The sequence below is a fragment of the Periplaneta americana genome, chromosome 7 (genome assembly GCF_040183065.1).
Source record: "Periplaneta americana isolate PAMFEO1 chromosome 7, P.americana_PAMFEO1_priV1, whole genome shotgun sequence".
NCBI classification, from domain to species: Eukaryota; Metazoa; Arthropoda; class Insecta; order Blattodea; family Blattidae; genus Periplaneta; species Periplaneta americana.
The window spans coordinates 56,929,462-56,949,858 of NC_091123.1; the positions used below are offsets into that span (position 1 = coordinate 56,929,462).

The window sequence follows — 20,397 nt, forward strand, 5'->3', positions numbered from 1 at the left end:
TCTTCACCCACTCTTTCCAGCACAGTTTCATTTCTTATTCTAGCTGTCGATTTCACATCCTCCATTCTTCTCCATATCCACACTTCAAATGCTTCTAGTCGTTTCTCTTCTCTTCGTCGTAATATCCATGTTTCTCCCCCATACAATGCCACACTCCACACAAAGTACTTCAGTTCTTTTTCCACAGGTCTGTCGAAGATGTTCCTTTTTCTATTAAAAAGTTCCTTTGTTATTGTTATACTGTACTTCTTTTGACTTCTTGGCAGCAGCTCATGTTACTGCTTATAGTACACCCCAAGTTTTTGAAGCTGTTCACTTGCTCTACTGCCTCATTTAGTATTCGCAAGTTTACCTTCTTTGTTTTTCCTCCGAAAACCATGGTCTTCGTCTTGTTTGCATTTATATTTATCCCACACTGCTCACAGCTGTCACTTAGCATTTAGCTCCAGTAGCATATCTCTTAGTATCGTCTCCTCTTCTGCTAACACCGCCATATCGTCAGCAAATCTTATACACTTATTCTTCTTCCTCCTAATATCACTCCTTTCATGTTCTGAAAACAGTTCTTCACTAAATCCTCTGAGTAGATGTTGAACAGGGTAGGTGACAAAAGGGCATCCTTGTCATACTTCTCTCTCTATTTCACTTCCTTCAGACATTCCTTCTCCTAGCCTGACTTTGACTCGTTTCATACAAAGATTATTGAACTGCTTCCTATCTTTCCAATCCACACCTGTTTTCTTCAGGATATCTATCAGTTTGTTCCAATCCACTCTGTCAAACACCTTTCCTAGATCCACAAATACTATAAATACACTTCTTTATTCCTATCTAGGTAATTTTCACCGATTGTTTGTATAGTCCAATTGCATCTACATCTATATAAAAAGAATGTTGTTAATCAATGCTGAGTTCTTGGCAATAAAGCCATTAACTCTCTTGCTCTCCAATATAGGAGAGTGATGAAGCAAAATGTGTAGAGATCTGCTACTAACTCATGGCTCTTGGCTGCGTGAAATAAGTAATGAGCATCGAACGATTTTACTCACACGGTAGCATTTTAGACTCGCATTCGGGAGGTCCTGAGTTCAAATCCTGTGGCCGACCAATTTGACTGGGGTTTTTCATGGTTTCCCTCAGTCACAATTGGAATTTTACATGCCACGATTCAGCCCCACCTCAATCACCATTATCATAAACATTAATCAAAATCTATAATCATTTACATGAACAAAGCCATCTCTAACACACAATAGACATAGAAACTCAACAAAGGGGATATCCTCAACTAGCACCAACAAATAGTGCGCATGTACTTTGAGGGAAGCGCTTTGCATGTGCATTTGTTTTCCAACGATAAACATTTACGTAGTGTATTAGTATATTAAATACTCTTAAAAACAACTCAAAATGTCAAATTCTTGTTGTGTTCCTATATGTAAAAACCAGGGAAAGCTTTTTGCTTTCAATCAAGTCCCGAAAGATTCTGAATATATGTTTTCAACCTTAAAAAAATATAATTAAATTGCGCCTATTAAACAAAAAGAACTACTTCAAATAAGGAATTGCTGGCTAGTTTCGTTTTGGAAGAGGGCAAAGAAAAAAATTTAATAAAAGCATATGCAACCTTGACAGCATGTTATGTTAGCTTATCCTGTATGCAGTACTTGTAGGAGTCCCCGAAGTTTACGCCTCAATTTTACACTGGAACGATACTTGGCCTACAGTAAACTCTCGATGAACTGGGATGTTTATTATCTAGGACGATCCGTAGTGAAAAAAATATATAGGCCTATAAATAATATAGTCTATGTAACTTATTGAAACCATGTTTTAACTTCAAATTTTCAAAGTCATCATACATAGTATTCAAAATTGCATGTCCTTAATCTACAAAACGCATGAATAATCGTGATACCACTGCAATTATATTATATCATCCTATTAAAAATTGCATTTGTTCCTTCTGCAATTAGAGAAAAAAAATTGTACGAGGAATTCAGGCCCCATAGTTTCTTCCCTATAAAAAAAAGACATTTGGGGGGAGGAGGCTGCAAATCCTGTTTATCGCGTACGGACCTACTTACAATACTTATGATTAAAGAGGCAATATTCACCTTCGACAAAGATCCTACTTTTTTTTTATTCGTACACCTCGTTCTCAAAGTTCTCGTTTAGGTTCATGAACATTCAGTTTACTCGTATCTATATTCTGCATACTGAAGATTTCGCCATCCATCTCTTAAGGGGAATAGCTCAGTATTATAGAAGTTTAAGATATTATTTATTGTAAATTAAATTAGATTATGAGGTAAGAAAATGCTGAATTATATTAAATTATACTAGGTTATACAAAATAATTATAAATATAATTTTGACACTCATAGAAAACCAACAAGCAGGAGAACATAATGAACTGTAGCATAATGACATAATATAGCTCTGTGCCGCATGGAACGCTCCTGCCATCTAATGGTAAAACTTGGCATAAGATATCCCTATAGTGAAAACGGCCTACTGGTATACCCACAGATCCTAAAACATGCGATATGGCCATAGATATTAAAACATGTATAAACTTAGAAAAAAAAGTAATGGGCAGGAAGGGATGTTTAGGGATGGAGGTGGTTCTTTCTTTCCTACCACAAGGTGGTCAGAAGAAGGTGGGGTGGGAGTTTATAAAGTCATGACAGAAAACATAGTTTCCTAAAACTTACGTACAGTTGGAATAGCAATATTTTTTTTTTTTCATGTGTGAAAACTTAATAAAATCAAATAATACTGAACAGGTAAATAACTGAGAATTATAAAGTCATAATAGTCTAATACTTACTTACAAATGGCTTTTAAGGAACCCGCAGGTTCATTGCCGCCCTCACATAAGCCCGTGCTGTGGTCATGCCAGAGAATCAGTCCCATTCCGAGGCTTATTGTATTGATTTGTAACAAGCTGTTTTTTACGGTGATGGGTTGTTAGCCCTTCGCCCAACCCCCAAGCTGGAGGACCACCCCTTATCAGCTGTCCACGACTGCTTATTCAATATATTCGCAGCTACCCTCCATACCTGGAGGCCGTCTCCTCTATCCGCAACCTGAGGACGTGCTATGCCGTGGTGATAGGGACCCACAATACATGGTCATATTAGTATAATATAAATAAACAGTATAGTACGTGTAAATAATAATCCATAAATTAAATTGTACTGCACTGCAGTTCGCTTACATAAACCTGTCTATTCTGATGGAAGAACTTCCACACCATCTAGTGAATCGTCAATTTTATATAACTGTCGTCATTCTCAGAATCATCACTTTCGAACTTGTTACTGTTAGATGATTCTAAATTTATAATAATGCTGTCTACGATGTGGTCCACTGCATGTTCATTTTGTATGTACTCTTTCTCTGTCCTTTTTGCTTTTTTTGCATACCAACTTCACCATTGTGTACTTCTGTTCTGCCAATGTAAGCACATCCTCTGTACTGAAAGCGGTATTATGGATGGCAACCCAATTCTTCACATTGGTCCAAACCCTTTCAATTGGGTTCAGTTCCGGGCGATAGGAAGGCAGTTGCAGAACTGTTTATTGTCCTTGCTGAGACAATATTATGTCATCTATGGCATAGTACTTGAACTAAGTAGAGTATCCTTTCCTTAATTATAATTATGAAGTTCTAATTTATTTCGTCATAATAGTATCGTAAGGAATATTCTTGGCATCCCATCATTGCATCATCAGATCTTGTTTCCATTTGGAAGTTTCTTTATCTGTAATTTAGGTTATGATAATCAGCATTGTCTATTACAGTGACAGAGTTCGGTTCCAATTGGGGATTAGTTTTCCAGTAACCACCTGTAATAATAATAATAATAATAATAATAATAATAATAATAATAATAATAATAATAATAATAATAATATAATAATATTATTATGATTAAGAATACAGTAATAACTAATGCTGTTGATCGATCAAAATATTTAATCGATTAATATTTGAATTTAATCGATTAATCGATAGATTAGTCCACACCTGTGGAGTAACGGTCAGCGCGTCTGGCCGCGAAACCAGGTGGCCCGGGTTCGATTCCCGGTCGGGCCAAGTTACCTGGGTGAGGTTTTTCCGGGGTTTTCCCTCAACCCAATGTGAGCAAATGCAGGGTAACTTTCGGTGTTGGACCTCGGACTCATTTCACCGGCATTATCACCATCTCATTCAGACGCTAAATAACCTTAGATGTTGATAAAGCGTCGTAAAATAACCTACTAAATTTATAAAAAAAATCGATACATTAATCGAGTTTTGATCGAGTTGAAAATTTTTTTTATGCTCGACCATGCCGAAATGTAGTAATTATACACCTGGTAGCAGTCCTTTAATGCATGTCATTAAAGTACACCTACTCATTAAAGTACAGCTGTTCAGCCAATGACAACTCAGCTTACAGGCGTTCAGCCCATGACAAGTCAGCTTTGTACCGTTATAAAACCGCAAGTATCGATTATTCTCGGATATGCAATCGAAAGAGAATTAGCGAAAAGTCACGGAGGCTGGAAATCCAATACTGTCGCAGAAGGTTATGTTCTGTTACTATAATAATTTGCGTTAATTGTAAATAATATTCAAATAAATTCAATTTGTCATCTCGTTTTTCAATGTCGAATTCAATAATCAAGGTTATATCAAGTTTAACGGGATTACATCAAGGTCAATAACATTATTGTTCCTCGGAAAAAAATCAATACTTTCGCGTCTGCGTACATCTCACAATTCACGACCTAGAACAAGGTCACTTCCGATCTTGTCAGATACAAATAAAATGTATACATCTGAATAATTTCAAGTTAGAAATATGATCGAGCATAAAAAGTCGAATGAAACTCGCCTATAATGGTCATTAAGAAGCTCGTATGAAAATTATGAAACTCGCTTGTGCTCGTTTCATAAACATCCATGCTCGCTTCTTAATTACTATCCTTATGTGCTACAGTGCTACAGCACAATGATAAGTTTTGCTCAAATAAAGTGTTTGCAATACCATAGTATTTGATCTGCCATTTGACAATTTCCCGTTGTTATGTTCATGACGCGTTATAGAGTGTTTAGTCTTCGCTCTTCGCTCTTTGGTGCCTCAGGGGGTTCGTTGTGCTACTCAAAACTTACATGAGAATGTAGACAGTTAATGCGTATGTGCGAAGCTGAAATAACTGCTCTGATTGGCTATTTTTACGCGGGGAAGTGCTGTAGTCAGCTTCAGCACAACACAGCTTGGAGATTACAAAAGTAAAGCGTAAGGAAAGAATGCTTGTTTGTGGAGGAACTCGGAACTATGTACAATGTATTTGGTAATTCAAATGTTCGACTGCTGCTGCCATCTACCAGTTTTTTTAGGTTCCTCCTGAATCAATCAGCAAGCGAAGGAAAATTGAATCCCAGAAAATTGATGCCAAGAGGTATGTAACCGTATAATTCAGGAAACTACTCATCGTTTCCAATCTTTAAGCTACCTAGACGCAACAAAATTGTTAAACAGCGAATTTTTTGACAATTTTTTGCATAATTTTCCTGAACGCGAACTTGAAGTTGCTGTCAACAGCTATACTGTACTGAACAAAAGAATGTTAAAGACACAACTTGGAGTTCTATACGGAAGATCCGACTTCCGAAATATAGATGGCTGTTCAATTGTTACAAAACATAGTCTCCAACAATTCACAGGATCCATTCTGTGAAGTAACGAAGTTGTTAAATATTTTGGTTACAACACCAATGACCACTGCTGAGCCAGAAAGATGTTTTTCTTGCTTGAAACGCATAAAAACGTTTTTAAGGAACACTATGTCCCAGGATCGCCTCACTGCTCTTGCAATACTGTCAATAGAAAAGAGTATAATGTCCAGGATGGAGGGATTTAACGTTTAACACCAGGGTAATTGACAAGTTCTACAGTAGGAAGGAACTCCATATTTCGTCACTAGGCGAGTCTCAAATTAAGATAAATGCATATAAGTGTATACAGTAGGCCGATATAGAGATTGTAGCACACTCATTATTTTGACCACCAGCCGCTCGTTGGCTCGTTGCATAATGTACTATTAATATACTGTAATACACAGTTATTGTTAAATTTAACTTGTGTTCGGTGATAAGCATAAGTATTAAATGAATATTGTATATCTGTATATATTGTATCGTTATATTACAAAACAACTATTTTAATTACTTACTAGAACATATTTATTATGAGGCTTATTATTTATTATTGTGTCAATTTCTCCGGAAATTTTTGAGACAAACATAAATAACAAAAAGTATGAAAACTCACCTAGTTAATACTGTTTCATTCATGATTTTAAACATGTGAGTGCATTCATATGCTCCAAATTAAGTGCCGCTCTACATTTAGTAACAATGTTCCTTGCATCACTAAACACGAAAAATTTCTTTTCCTGTCAAGCACTTCTCCATGATCATTCGATTTAAATCCAAACGTTTCACGGAGTTCACCTCTCAAATTCTCATATGACATAATGAAGTTTACACTTTTCACAAACCACAGAAAACTGATTTTTTTTTTCTTTATCAAACTAAACACAAAACCTTCATATACAAACTCAGTACAGAAACTGCAACTGCAAAAGTACAGTGGTCGAAACAGAAGACTGGCCCCTACTGTAATCGAATTACCAGATTTTAGAAAGAGAAGAAGGTAGTTACGCTCTCACTTGCACACAGTGTACACATGGCTATTTTAAAAGGGATGAGGGGAACGAATCCCAGAAAAGTATGTATTTCATATGTTAGGAAGATGAGCTGACAACAAGGTGGAAGTTTTCTTGGAAAACCATAAAATTTAATAAGGGTTTCGCATTGTGTTTCAACTTTCAATAGAGGTAGACTAGGTCACTGTCCTCATATTTCCATCTCTTTCTGAAGTATTTGTGCAAAGATTTTTCCTACTCTATCTGGTTTACAGTTAGAAAATAACAGTACTCTTGTGCTTTTAAGAAAGCAATTTCCAAGAGAGAAATATTGTCGGAATTTTTAGTATGAGTTTGTATTAATAAAATAATAATTAATATCAACTACAACCGATTAATTTTAATCGACTCGATTATTCGATTAAATATTTTTGATCGATTAATCTTACAACAGAAATTAATCGATTAATTATATTAATCGATTAAATCCCACAACACTAGTAATAACACCTTACCTGCCTGTACTATTATTTATCAGACATTTATCTTTGTTTATTGACACTCACAGACCAGGAGTTGATTCTCACACCACTCTTCAGAGGTATTGTGTGTGCTATAGATGTATGTCTCACCCAGATACACAGTAGGCCTCTCCTTCTGTCGAAATAGTGTGATAGCCCACAGAGGCTTCTCACTTCTCATTTCTCTTGGAGTACCCAATGGTTATCAAGAATTTTTCTTTCCATCTAAAAATGTAAGGACAAAAATATTAGCGGACTGTGGAGTAGTAATACAATCTTCATTTAACATGCAATCAAATTTTCCAATAATAATAATTAATATATTAATTATAATTATTAACAATAATAATAATAATAATAATAATAATAATAATAATAATAATAATAATAATAATAATAATATTAATATAGTAATACCTTACCTGTAGTCCAGCTTTCCTCGAAGACTCTTAACTTTGCCTGTCTCCTTCAAGATTTGTATTTTTCTTCACTTCATCAAGAATAACTGATATTGTTGGTCTTCTAATTTTTAAAACGTGAAAATTCTTCGTGATTCTCCTACAATCCATTACAACCGATTAATTTTAATATTGTTCACTTCTACTCCAAAATATCTGTGAACTCGCTTTGAATATCTTACAACGTTATGGAATCAACATCAGGCCTTATTATCCATTCCTCATCACCATACCACCGTACCTCTTTCTATTCATTCTCTTTCACAGTGTCAGTTTGTCGCCTATGAAACTCCTTACCTCGTCATGTCAGGGATTGCCAAACGGCTAATCAATTTAAATTAAGAATTACATACTTTTACATGATATTGATTTGTGAGTGTTAGCCGATTTTTAGAGGTTATTCTGTGTGTATATAAATTGTCATTTAGGCCTATCATAAAGTAGAATTAGGATATGAATTGTAAATAACTTAATTATGTATCATGTTTAGTTAATATTTTATTATAGCCTATGTAAGTTTGTTAATGTGCATGAAAATGATTTTTATATTTAAGTATGACTTTACTATTTTTGTCATTGTTTTATTATGTATTTTACTTCTGGCAGTGTGCAAGAGAAGGCCTTAACTCTACCAGAATAAATAAATAAAAATAAATAAATAAATAATTTCTTCGTCGGAAGAATCAATTACTACAACTAATTTCTTTCCAACGGCGAGATTTTCCACAAGTGCTGAAATTCATTTTAGTAGGCCTACCATACTCTACCTCCTTGTCTTCTTTTAAAATACAGTGCAAAGTGAATTCAGCTATCTCTGTAGCAGCCACAAATCTGTCTGTTACACGTTTCAGTGAAATATTTAGTCCTTCCACTGTTTCAGTATACATGAATTTCCACACATTATTAACAATTTCTGTAAACACCTGTGGAGTAACGGTCGGCGCGTCTGGCCGCGAAACCAGGTGGCCCGGGTTCGAATCCCTGTCGGGGCAAGTTACTTGGTTGAGGTTTTTTCTCCGGGGTTTTCCCTCAACCCAATACGAGCAAATGCTGGGTAACTGTCGGTGCTGGATCCCGGATTCATTTCACCGGCATTATCACCTCCATTTCACTCAGATGCTAAATAACCTGAGATGTTGATACAGCGTCGTAAAATAACCCAATAAAAAAAATTAACAATTTCTCGTCCTTGAAAATGAATTACTTTTTTTTTTTGTTCACTAACTTAGAAGACGACATTATGCTAACTTAACACTAAATTAATAAACACATGAAACGATAACATCAAAAGTACCTAAATACCAGCCTATTACACTAGATACAGTACAAATAAATCAAAACAGTGAAACTTCAATACTAGTAAGCTAAGTAACTGATATATTGCAGTTGGGTAGTAACACAGCGCAAGAGGCAACTTCACTGACTTCACGGCATGACAGTCACCTTCATACTAACTCTTACCCCCCCCCCATTCTGTCCCAAAAGTAGGATCGATCCTAAGGAAGACAAAAATTTGTTTCTGAGTGGATGGCACCATTTCAGATCTGGTTTTAATGTCTGTCCCATATTTTTATGTTATGGCAACTATATCACCTACAACCCCCAAATTGTTTGGAGGACCACACCTGCTGTTAATTAGCAAGTCCACATGATCTAGCTGGAAGGACTGTCAGACAACTCCACTAATCATTTCCCCTGTTCACCACTTAGGGGACACTTAAATATGCCATGGCAGATCAGCATGTTGAAATGGCATTTCCTCCATTTTTGATGAAACAGTTATACCGCTGTGACTCGGTCCCCAGAGCCTCGTTTGTTAAAAACAGGTTGCACCACGGGAAGGAGAGGATGGGATTTGAGTAGGAGAGGTTATGGAATGCACTTCACTACTCCTTGCAACCCACATAAAAAGAAATGAGTAAACTCAAGAATCTTCAAAAGGAAATAGTTCAATTGATATTTAGATCCTATGGTATAAACTGAAAATCAAAATTTTGATAATACTGCGAAACAGACAACACATCTGCAACCAATACCTTTGCAAATGGTGTCTTTATATATTGCCTTCACTTCAATATACTCTCATTTTACTAACTTACGATCAACTATTGTCTCCCTTCCGACAATGGCAAAATTCTATAAGTCATACAAAAGAAACCAAATTATCTAAAAATGTACAAACATTTGCCAAGATATTGCCAGAGATTTCTTAACAAGAGAGACATAGCAGGATAAATTATCATACAGTTATATGTATACTCATTTCATACCTTGAAGTCTTAGGCCGGGTGCACACAGAATCAGACGCAACGTGGCGAGGCAAGACGCGACATTTTGTTTTACAATGCCTCGCGACAGCTTAACACGGTCTGCTCCCGACAACTGATTTGCTGGCTGTGTGGGTTTAAAACACTGGCCTAGGCTACAAAATGGCGTCAATGAAAGAAGACTGTCTATATGAGAAATTCTATTGTATTTGGTTATTATTTCCTAAGGATGCCTAATACGCCTAAAAAATCTATAGGATTAAAGAATCTTAAAATTAAATACTACTAAATGTAGTGCACAAACGTCATTTTGTATGTTTATGACTACTTCACGATTCACAATAAAGGAACATAGTATATGAAATCAATAATGAGTGATAGTATAGAGTAGAGAAGTAGGCCTACTACAAATTATTATTATTATTATTATTATTATTATTATTATTTTTATTATTATTATCAATATTATTATTCACCTGGTGCTATCATTTCATTTGCAATTTCTCACATATTTTTAGAAACCACATTATTGTCGTGATATTGTTTCAAAGTTTTTATAGAACATATAATATTTCCTGTACTAAAACAACTAATTTATTCGCATCGAGCTCCATTATGAATAATGTGTACTACACAACAATATAGTATTTGTAGATAGTGAAAGCGTGAAATTATAGCCACTACTAACGCATGCGCAGTACGCTGCAGCTATCAGACAGTCTCCTCGCGACGAACTTCTAGCAGTCATTCGATGTCGACTCCCCGTGTTTCCTCGTGTCTGCTCGCGACCGTCGCACCGCGTCTGATTCTGTATGCATCACATAATAAGAAATCAATGGGAGACAAGTAGCATGAAACAAAATGTCGCGCTGCGCCGCGTCTGATTCTGTGTGCACCCGGCCTTACAGGTTTGTCTTTAACAAGAAAGATATTTCTCCTCAAGGAGAAAAAATTTTAACATTAGAAACTCTACACACAACATATCCATTAAGTAACTGAACATATACATATACAGATGCCTCTCTTATGGATCCCGAGGAAGGAGCCGAAACAGGTGGTACTTGTGAATTCTTTTCTTTCTATAAAAATTTGGGGAAAAGTTGAAGCTATTTTATACATCCCTTCAAAATGTAAATCTTTGGACTGATAATTACAAGAATATAGTCGTATTAAGTAACAACAAATCAACCAAAAATGGAAAAAATAAAAGAAATCCATTCAATGATTAAACAAATCCAAAGTCTAAATAAACTTATAGTTTTTCAGTGAATTTCCGCACATTGTGGTAAAGCAGAAATATGAGAGACGATATTCTAGCAAAGAAAGGCACTAAAATTGAACATAAACAAAACTATAATTTTTCATATTATTCAATAAAACAAATTATTAAAAATAAAATTACAAATAATTATAATGTACAAATATTAAACAATACAAAAAATTCTCATTGGAAAATTTACTAGAAGACCTGATTTAATTACTGACCTACCACGTACATCTGCTGTGGCTATATTCAGACTCCTTACAAGTCATGATTCTATGGGTAAACATTTACATAGAATTGGCATATTGTCTACTCCACATTGTGTATTGTGTTCTCAAGAAGAAGAAATGGATATGAGTCATTTAACACACTGTAAAGCATTTCAACAAAATATAAGTCATACATGAGACGTGTAGTTGCAAAACTAGATACATCACTTTTTTTTCGAAATGAGTTAATGTTATATTTCATATCTTCATATGACTCTACAACTGCTATAGCACTGTTATACTTCAAAGCCAGATACATCACATGGATTTGTATGATGAAAAGTAGTATTGGTTGCAAATCCTTGGTTCCTTGCAAACGTTTTTCCTTCATATTGACAAATTATGTTTTAGTGATGTATCTGATTTTGCAACTAAATGCCTCACATCTAAATATATTTCTTTTTCTTTTATTTTTTCTTTTTCTTTTTTTTTTATTCTCTTAATCACCAGACGAATTTATTATCATAGCCAAAATATTGTCGATTTTATTTTAATTTCTTATTTTTCTTTTTTTATTATTTTATTACATTCCATTTGTTTTATTCTTCCTTACATGAAAAAATGGAACTCTCTGCATCATAATCCACAGTTAATTCCCGATTTACCACGAAAATCGTCTGTAGCTGCATTTAGATTGGCAATAGGCCTGCATAGAATTGGAATATATCAGTTCTCTAACTGCCCATTGTGCAACTCAAACCAAGAAATGGATTCGGAACACCTCAAAATCTGTGCTTCAGTGGCTGACCATGATAATATCTTTGAAAAATATTGGAGTGCAAGAGGTCAAATGACTATTGTCAAATGCATGGCATTAGAAAATAACATTTTCCCTGTTAACTATTTGTATTAACTGAGTTGCTTTTATTACATTCCAATCTGTTGTTGTTATCTAATGCTGGGCTTTGGCTTGCTCTCCAATTCCAATCTTTAGATCTGTATTTTATTTTCTTTTTTCTATTATGGTGTTATTTTCATATTGTTTAGTGTCGAGTTTGTTATGCTATTATTTTTTGTAATATGTTAGTATTCTGCTCTGTTAAATTTCACTGCTTGAATACTTTGTGACCTGGTAGAATGTAAGAGAAGGTCCTATGGTCTTAACTCTGCCAGTATAAAAAAATTAATAAATAATAAATACTGGGAAACAAGAGAGAAAATAACTGGATTGTTAAATCAAGTGCATTAGATACCTACTAACTCTATACCGATTTCACCTTTCTGATAGTCCTATTTGCCTCTGATGTAATAATTATCTTTAACATACTTTATACTTACATCCATAAATCCTATAAGAAGCAAATTGAAGTCATCAATAGCAGTCACATAAGTCTCAACTCTGCAACAATTTTGACCACACCTTAACCCTTGCCTTGGTGCCGTCATCCACAGAAAGGGAAAGGCGTAGTTTTATTTAAACAATATCCTGGTGCCAACAAATTGATTTGTAAACACAAAGGACTCTCCAACAGCGAATGGCGCGATGGCATTCAAATGGTTGGAAATGTTGCTGAGTACGTGCTGTGCCGGGAAGATCTCAAGGACAACGGTTGTAGGCATTGCCATAACAAGGTTGAAACTCTTGCACATGTCTTGGGATCCTGTTCGCACAGCGAAGCTCTGCGAAACACTAGACACCACCAAGTACGATCAATTATAGCCACTGCTCTTAAACATGCCGATTACAACACCTTTGAAGAAGTACATGGTCTCTCCATCACTGGCAGTACACGGCGCATAGATATAATAACTTTCAAGGAATCTACAAGATCTGGATACATAATTGATCCCACTGTGCGTTTCGAAATGGATGAGGAACAGCCAGCAGAAGTGGATAATGAAAAAAAGAATATCTACAATCCTACCATTCCCTATTACCTCCAAAAATACAACCTAAAAGAGCTTGAAGTAATCGGATTTCTGGTTGGGGCAAGAGGTACCGCTACTCTCTTCATGAAAGATCTCTTTAAGAAGTTTGGAATATCTACATCTATTATTCCGGTTGTAACCTTAGCTGCATTGAAAGGATCAATTGCTCTCCTGAAGCATCACCTATATTCGAAATCAAACTAAGTTCATTAGCATACTTTACTTTTTTGTAACACTTACCTCTCTAAAACTAGGTATATTTCCACTAATCTTAAAATGTATTTGCAGCTATGTACTTGTAGGAGTTTCACTGTTAAAACAAAATCAATGGTTCAATGAATTTGTAAACATTTATATGGTTAAGTACTCTTTGTCCCTTGTGGCAGCTCACGAATGGTGAGAAGATTTATAAATATAAATTAATATTAATAATACGGATTAAAGTAACCATCACCATTTAAACCACTGTTAGTCCAATTGATACTAACCCTCCAGAAGTGGCGGCTCATCCTCGAAGTCATTTGAAGATCCAGAGTTTCCAAATCCTGCTTGAGAACCAGTGGGTGCTGCTGGGGTGAATATGTCACCATGATAGCCTGATACACCGGCTGAAGGATCCAAGTATGGGTTTGAACTGTACATTGGACCTCCAGCATAAGAAGCCTCGGCAGGCTGACTGGCATCAAAGGACTGGAAATTCCTAATAAGAAAAATTGTATTATAAATTAAGTGTTAATTACTAACAAAATATAACGGTAGACATTCTAAGTAAGCTCGAGTCTGTGTGTGAAGACTGTCACAGTTCTTACTAGCACTAAACAAAACAGGAAAGAATCTGTCTGTGTCAGATTACACTGTAACACAAGTTGTAATATGATATAATCTAAAGAAATAGACAGCAGATCCTTTCGATCTGATAATGCTATGAAGTTGCAACAGAGAGATGCTGTAGCTGAATCGATAAGATTGCATCAAGCAGTGAATCATGTACTGGTTACTCAAAGGAATGCGGTCCTAAAAACTTCAACAATCCTCCTACAATAAGGAGGTCAGCACATTAAAGCCTCAGACTGCAGTGCAAGCCTTCGAGCCCTCCTTAGATAGGAAAAAGAAAGGATAGGCAGACATGGATACAAAAAGACATAGAAACACATAATGAGCGAGTGAATGAGTTTTAGTATGTCACAGGTTATACCAACAGACCTTGAATTTAGATGCACTAAAAGGTCTGAAATATGTATGCATTTATGAAATAAAATTTAAAAAAAATATGCTTAAAAATATAGCGATACGCATTTAAATAATAAGATAGTCAAATCTGCCCACATCTTCTGTATTACATCATGTAATATTTGATATCATTGTTGCACAGATAAACATAGTGCTTCTGTTCCTGCTTAGTGTATGATGTCATACATTCACGCCCACTAATAATTATTATCGATGAAAGGTGTGACAGGTAAGCCATTTTACACCTTAAAACTGATCTGAAATACACTAACATAGTATGAATAGAACAATGCTATATTACTCTATCTAGAGCAGTGGTTCCCAAAATTTTTGAAGACACGGTCCACTTTTGGTCGAGACTTCTACATGTGACCTCACTCTACCGAACTGGTAGTGTGCTTAACCCCATTCGAAAAATACAAATTCCTCTAAACTCGAAAACCACGATAATTTTACTTAAAATTAATGGAAACCACCCAAAGAACGACCAAATATAGTGCAACAATGAAATATTACATGAAGATCATTTCCAGTAGCCTACTTTGCTGATATTTTCGAACAATTATATACTTTTAATAGTACGAGTTTGCAATTGCAAGATGTTAACATAATAACAGCCAGGAATAACATCAAAGGATTTAGCCTATAAAGAAACTTGATTTCTGGCCTACATTATTTAACAAGAAGAAATCTGATGCATTCCAGGGCATTAAAGAACTCTTGGAAAATTTAGCTACATGTGATACTGGACGCCAAAGTTAAATTAAGTTTGTACAATTCTAAACAAGAGCTTTTTGAATATTCACCAGAAGACACTCAAACAATACTACAATCACAGATGGATACTAAATCCATGTTTAGACAGGTGCATTCAACTAGCTGAAATTCCAAAGAAAAAAATTAATTTAAATCTGTAAGTAGGCCTACCTATTAATGGAATATTGAAACTAGGCTTTTTCGCAGTGTAGACCAGTTGTGGATCAAAAGAATGCATGAATACCTCGAGCTTGCAAAAGATTTATTTTTATTTTTATTTAGTAGGTTATTTTACGATGCTTTATCAAGAGCTTAGGTTATTTAGCATCTGAATGAGATGAAGGTGATAATGCCGGTGAAATGAGCCCGAAGTCCAACATCGAAAGTTACCCAGCATTTGCTCATGTTGGGTTGAGGGAAAACCCCGGAAAAAACCTCAACCAGGTAACTTGCCCCAACTGGGAATCGAACCCGGGCTACCTGGTTTCACGGCTAGAGGCGCTAACTGTTACTCCACAGATGTGGACGCTTGCAAAAAAAAACTACTAATTTTTTATAACATTTGCAACCTTATATTTACGCAAAATAAGCTTCCCGTCTATGACTGCCATCAAAACCAAGATGAGAAATCTCATTGGCCTTGAAAGTGATATCACTATATGTGTATCGAATACAGAGTGCAGATCTGAAAAATATTTTTTCAAAAACAGGCACATCTGTCGCATTAATAAAATTATTTTTACTTTAGTGTATAACTGTTGAAACTTTTTTTATTATGTTGAATGTTGTTTATGTTTCTGAACACAGTAAGTGTATGTTAATATGGCGCTTTTTGTTTTATTTTGTAAATCATCTCTGGACCCAACTCAGTTCTTACACAACATTCCTCAAGATCTAGAGTAAACTATACTTCACAGGAGTAGAACCTTACTCTTCAAGAGTTTCAATCCAAATGACTTAATCCCCATTCCATTATGACCATTAGGAGCAGTTGGTTTCTGCATACTTTGAAATGTTTGTTGCTAGGCTATACATGCCATTCTGGTAACTGGAATTTGATTTGCAATATACAACAGCATTTGTATGCAGAGAACGAACTTCCACAATCTATAGACATGATTGGACAGTATCTGAAAGCACTACCAATTCTAGAAGAATTTGTTCTGGAAGATCTACAATGTCACCTTGCAAATGTTTGTTCATAGACATAAGATAGAGTTGTGACACTTTATCTGTGCACTCCGGTGACGTCAGAAAAGTGGGGCGAGGGATGTTTCACTACAACTAATAACAAAAATATCAGTTAAAGAACGCACACTTAGCATTGGTTTTGAAAGAGAAATTGAACTATTTGTAAGAGGAAATTATGCTTTCTAAAATATTCTTAGAGTTTGTTTTACTCTTATTTTATTTTAGTATATATCCGATACTTAAAATATATATATATATATAAAACGGCAGTGGCGGCTCCTGCATACTTCTTACGAAGAAAAAAGAAGTTAACAGCGCAAAATGATACATTCTTGAGAGAAACGTGCTACAAATTAGCCTACATGCATATATGTAAGACCAGAAAGTATTAGAGTTGGGCTTCTCTTTTGTATAGCAATAATTTGTTCTTGTAAACTGAGTTTCCTAAATTGTCAAAAATATGTTTTCACTTCCATTCATTGTTGGATAATTGCACAAATTAACAATTACAAGGAAATTCACAACCTCGCAGCATTTTTCGCGCACACTACAGCATCTCACGTGTTGGAAGAGACTAGCTACTAACACATAACCAGAACCGTTTTACGGAAGTGGGAATGGGAAATAATCTGAGGAAAGCAAGAACTCTGTACCCACCGACATGGTCTGTGTTGCCACATGTACATTTTACAAGTTCAGTATCACTTGCCTTTGAAGAATGTCAGTTCTTGTAAAGTCATACTACCATTATTGTTCAAAGCTGTAGGTGACCGATTTTTTTTTTATCTTAAAATTAATTTAGTTTGGAGTGTTTTCAATTTCAAATATATTTGTACAAAACTGACAACTTGGCTGTTTTCCTGTCTAGTAGACAATGAATGGAAGTGAATTTCAGGGGCCAAAAAAGATCTGCGATACTAACATAGAACTACTTCCTCTCAACTTTCAGATATCCTCGAAAGTTTCAAACCATGAGTAGTAGCTTATATAAAGTGCAATGAATAATATGTTTTGTTTTATAATTTAAAAAAAAGTTTATATGGTGTCTTTCATAGCTTTGCGTTAAAACTGTTTTTATTGTGCCTCCTCCTAGATGTATTATAGTCTGGTTGAATGCAGCATCGTTAGATGGCAGCGGTAGCGAGCTTGCTGCACGACCAGTCGGTTTCTATATTTCCCGCCCATGTGCTGATTCAGAGGAGGATCTCCTCCCTTTCCGTTCATTTACTTGCTTTAAAACTCTGCTTCTGTCTCTCACCGCTAGTGCGCTGTTGTCTATGTGTGTTAACTGCAGTAAAGGAGGAAAGGATTGACTTTCCTCCACACAAACAATCTCGAATCTTTCTCACAGTTTTCTAGCAGCACATGAGTGCGCGTCGTTTAAAACTCGATCAACCGAGGTTTTCTTATAGCTGTGAACTTAAAAATTATCGAATCTTCTTCCAATTTCAAGGCATATATTTCATTTGGTATTTACTTTCAAAAGAAGAAAAATGTGAGGAGGACATTCCTCCCTTCCCTCCCCCGAGAAACCGCCAATGTATAACGGTATATATATATATATATATATATATATATATATATATATATATATATATATATATTTTTACAACTGATGTTTCTGGAAATGCGATAGAGTGCCAGGAGTGCTATCTACCCATACGCAGAGTCTTTCATTCCTGTTTCCCATACTCTCGCTCTCTCTTATAATAATGGTTTCATTCAGAACACACGGATATGGCCTACACAATTCCCTAATCAGTTACTTATGATAGAACTTGAAAAATAAAGAATATGGAACAAACCCTCACATATTAGAAGAAATGAAAGACAATCAGGCAAGAAAGTGACTCAATGTTGGAAGACGAACTGATGCGTGTAAATGACAATTTCCTAAGAAAATTCCAGAAATGTGTGAAATGTTAAATGTTATATTTTATTTAACGACGCTCGCAACTGCAGAGGTTATATCAGCGTCGCCGGATGTGCCGGAATTTTGTCCCGCAGGAGTTCTTTTACATGCCAGTAAATCTACTGACATGAGCCTGTCGCATTTAAGCACACTTAAATGCCATCGACCTGGCCCGGGATCGAACCCGCAACCTTGGGCATAGAAGGCCAGCACTATACCAAATCGCCAACCAGGTCCACGAAATGTGTGAATGTAGCAGGATAAAATTACCAACTTCTCCTGTTATAAGGTAAGAGTTTATTTACACTTTAATTGTATCTGTAATTATGGGAACTTGAATCAGTTACAGGGATATTATATCTGATTCGCCAGCAGCTACAGCTATAACTGGCCAGTCTGCCAGCTGCAGTGAAACAGGCGACATGACCAAGAAAGATATTGTATTTGGTAAGAAGAATCAAAGAATTCGCCAAGGAACTATTTAACATTCGTCTTACACTTGGAGAACATTTCGGAAAAAAGCCCATCTAGATAGTCCAAACGGGATTCGAACCCACGTCTGAGAGTAATTTCAAATACCGAATAAGCTAGCACTCATTATCCCGAGATTACATCGATGGCCAGACTTCTAAATAGTAAGCAATATTCATAACGTGGCCTACTATAATTCGAAAATAAATAACTTAATGCATATGGTACATGATTGTAACGTTGCCAATTGTAAAGCAATAAATTAATACTACGTCTTGAAAAGAAGATCCGAAAAAATAATTCTAACAATAAATAATAATTACAATTTTTCAAAAAATCTTTTTACATCCGTAATATACAGCATTATACTAACATGCTTTACCCGAAATAAAAATAAAGAATCATAATAAGTGTTCAACTACTTTTATAACTGAATCTCTTCAAAATTTCCCTGGACCACCGTTTTTTGGTCAACGAGAATAGGCTATGACTGTAATTTAGATGATACGACACAATTTCTTCACATGTGTCGACGAAAACATCCTAAGTATAAAAAGCTTGTCATATCTTCTACATTCCAAAACCTCTAAAACTTCAGGCTACTACAAACTTCTGAATATTTTGCAAACACGTACACTAAAATTAACATACTATCCACGAAACTTACAATTCTTGTCCAAAATTGTTGCCAGTCATATCAAAATTGTACGAGCTCTGAGGTGCCTGATCACCCCAATAGGCATCACCGTGCTCAGAATACGAGGGCCTATCTCCATAACCAGACATTGTCACGTTCTGTAACAACAAATTGCATAATTAGAACCCTTTTAATTACTTAGATCACTATACATCCACTGCATTAACTAAACAGAATATAACTATGTGTGCGATATTTATATATTACCAATGATTAACGTAACCACAACAGACCAACCTAACCTTACAAACTAAGTGTGAGGCATGACTTCAAATTATAAAAACTAAAATGTGTCAATAGCTTGAATTTAATAAAAATAAAGCTTGACGACAGTAGTTTACACATAATAAAAAACAGCTTATAACAAACTTACATAGTCTTTAATTTGATGAGCAGAAAGTGTTATACGAATACCCACCGAATCACGCACAACAGCAGACAACCGACTAATCTTCGCTACTGTCAAACGGGTGCGTTCTGTTTTGCTCCAATCGTCCAATCAAAAAAAATGTCCTATTATAATTATCTATGCATTAAAATACAGTATTTCTCTTTTATATAAATTAATTTTGTCAAACTATCTTGATATATTATAAAATAATACATTTCATCCTTATTGCAATAGTAATAAATAAATCAGTTAACACAATACAATTATTTTATAATTTTTTTCAGAACGAACATGAGATCGTGGAACCAAGGTAGCCAATAGTCACATAATAGATTATATAATATTAACATAGTAACGACAGTTATTATATATTTGCAATAAATTGATATAATATAAA

The 20,397-nt window shown here is 35.3% G+C and overlaps 1 protein-coding gene across 5 annotated transcripts in view; it reads right to left on the reverse strand.

The window, feature by feature from the left end:
• Positions 1 to 20,397, reverse strand: part of LOC138703115 (protein YIPF5-like) — a 71,324-nt gene that overhangs the window by 20,275 nt on the left and 30,652 nt on the right. Inside the window, exons 1-4 of one of the 5 annotated variants that reach the window (XM_069830701.1) lie at positions 20,028 to 20,227; positions 19,580 to 19,707; positions 13,841 to 14,052; positions 12,404 to 13,113 (exon numbers count right to left, since the gene is read on the reverse strand). In XM_069830701.1, coding sequence (XP_069686802.1) covers positions 12,974 to 13,113; positions 13,841 to 14,052; positions 19,580 to 19,698 — 471 coding nt within the window. In that variant the 5' untranslated portion in view covers positions 19,699 to 19,707; positions 20,028 to 20,227 and the 3' untranslated portion in view covers positions 12,404 to 12,973. Of the gene's footprint in view, positions 1 to 12,402; positions 13,114 to 13,840; positions 14,053 to 19,579; positions 19,708 to 19,982; positions 20,228 to 20,397 lie in introns of those variants that run through there. The other 4 variants (XM_069830700.1, XM_069830703.1, XM_069830705.1 and 1 more) reach the window with 4 other exon arrangements.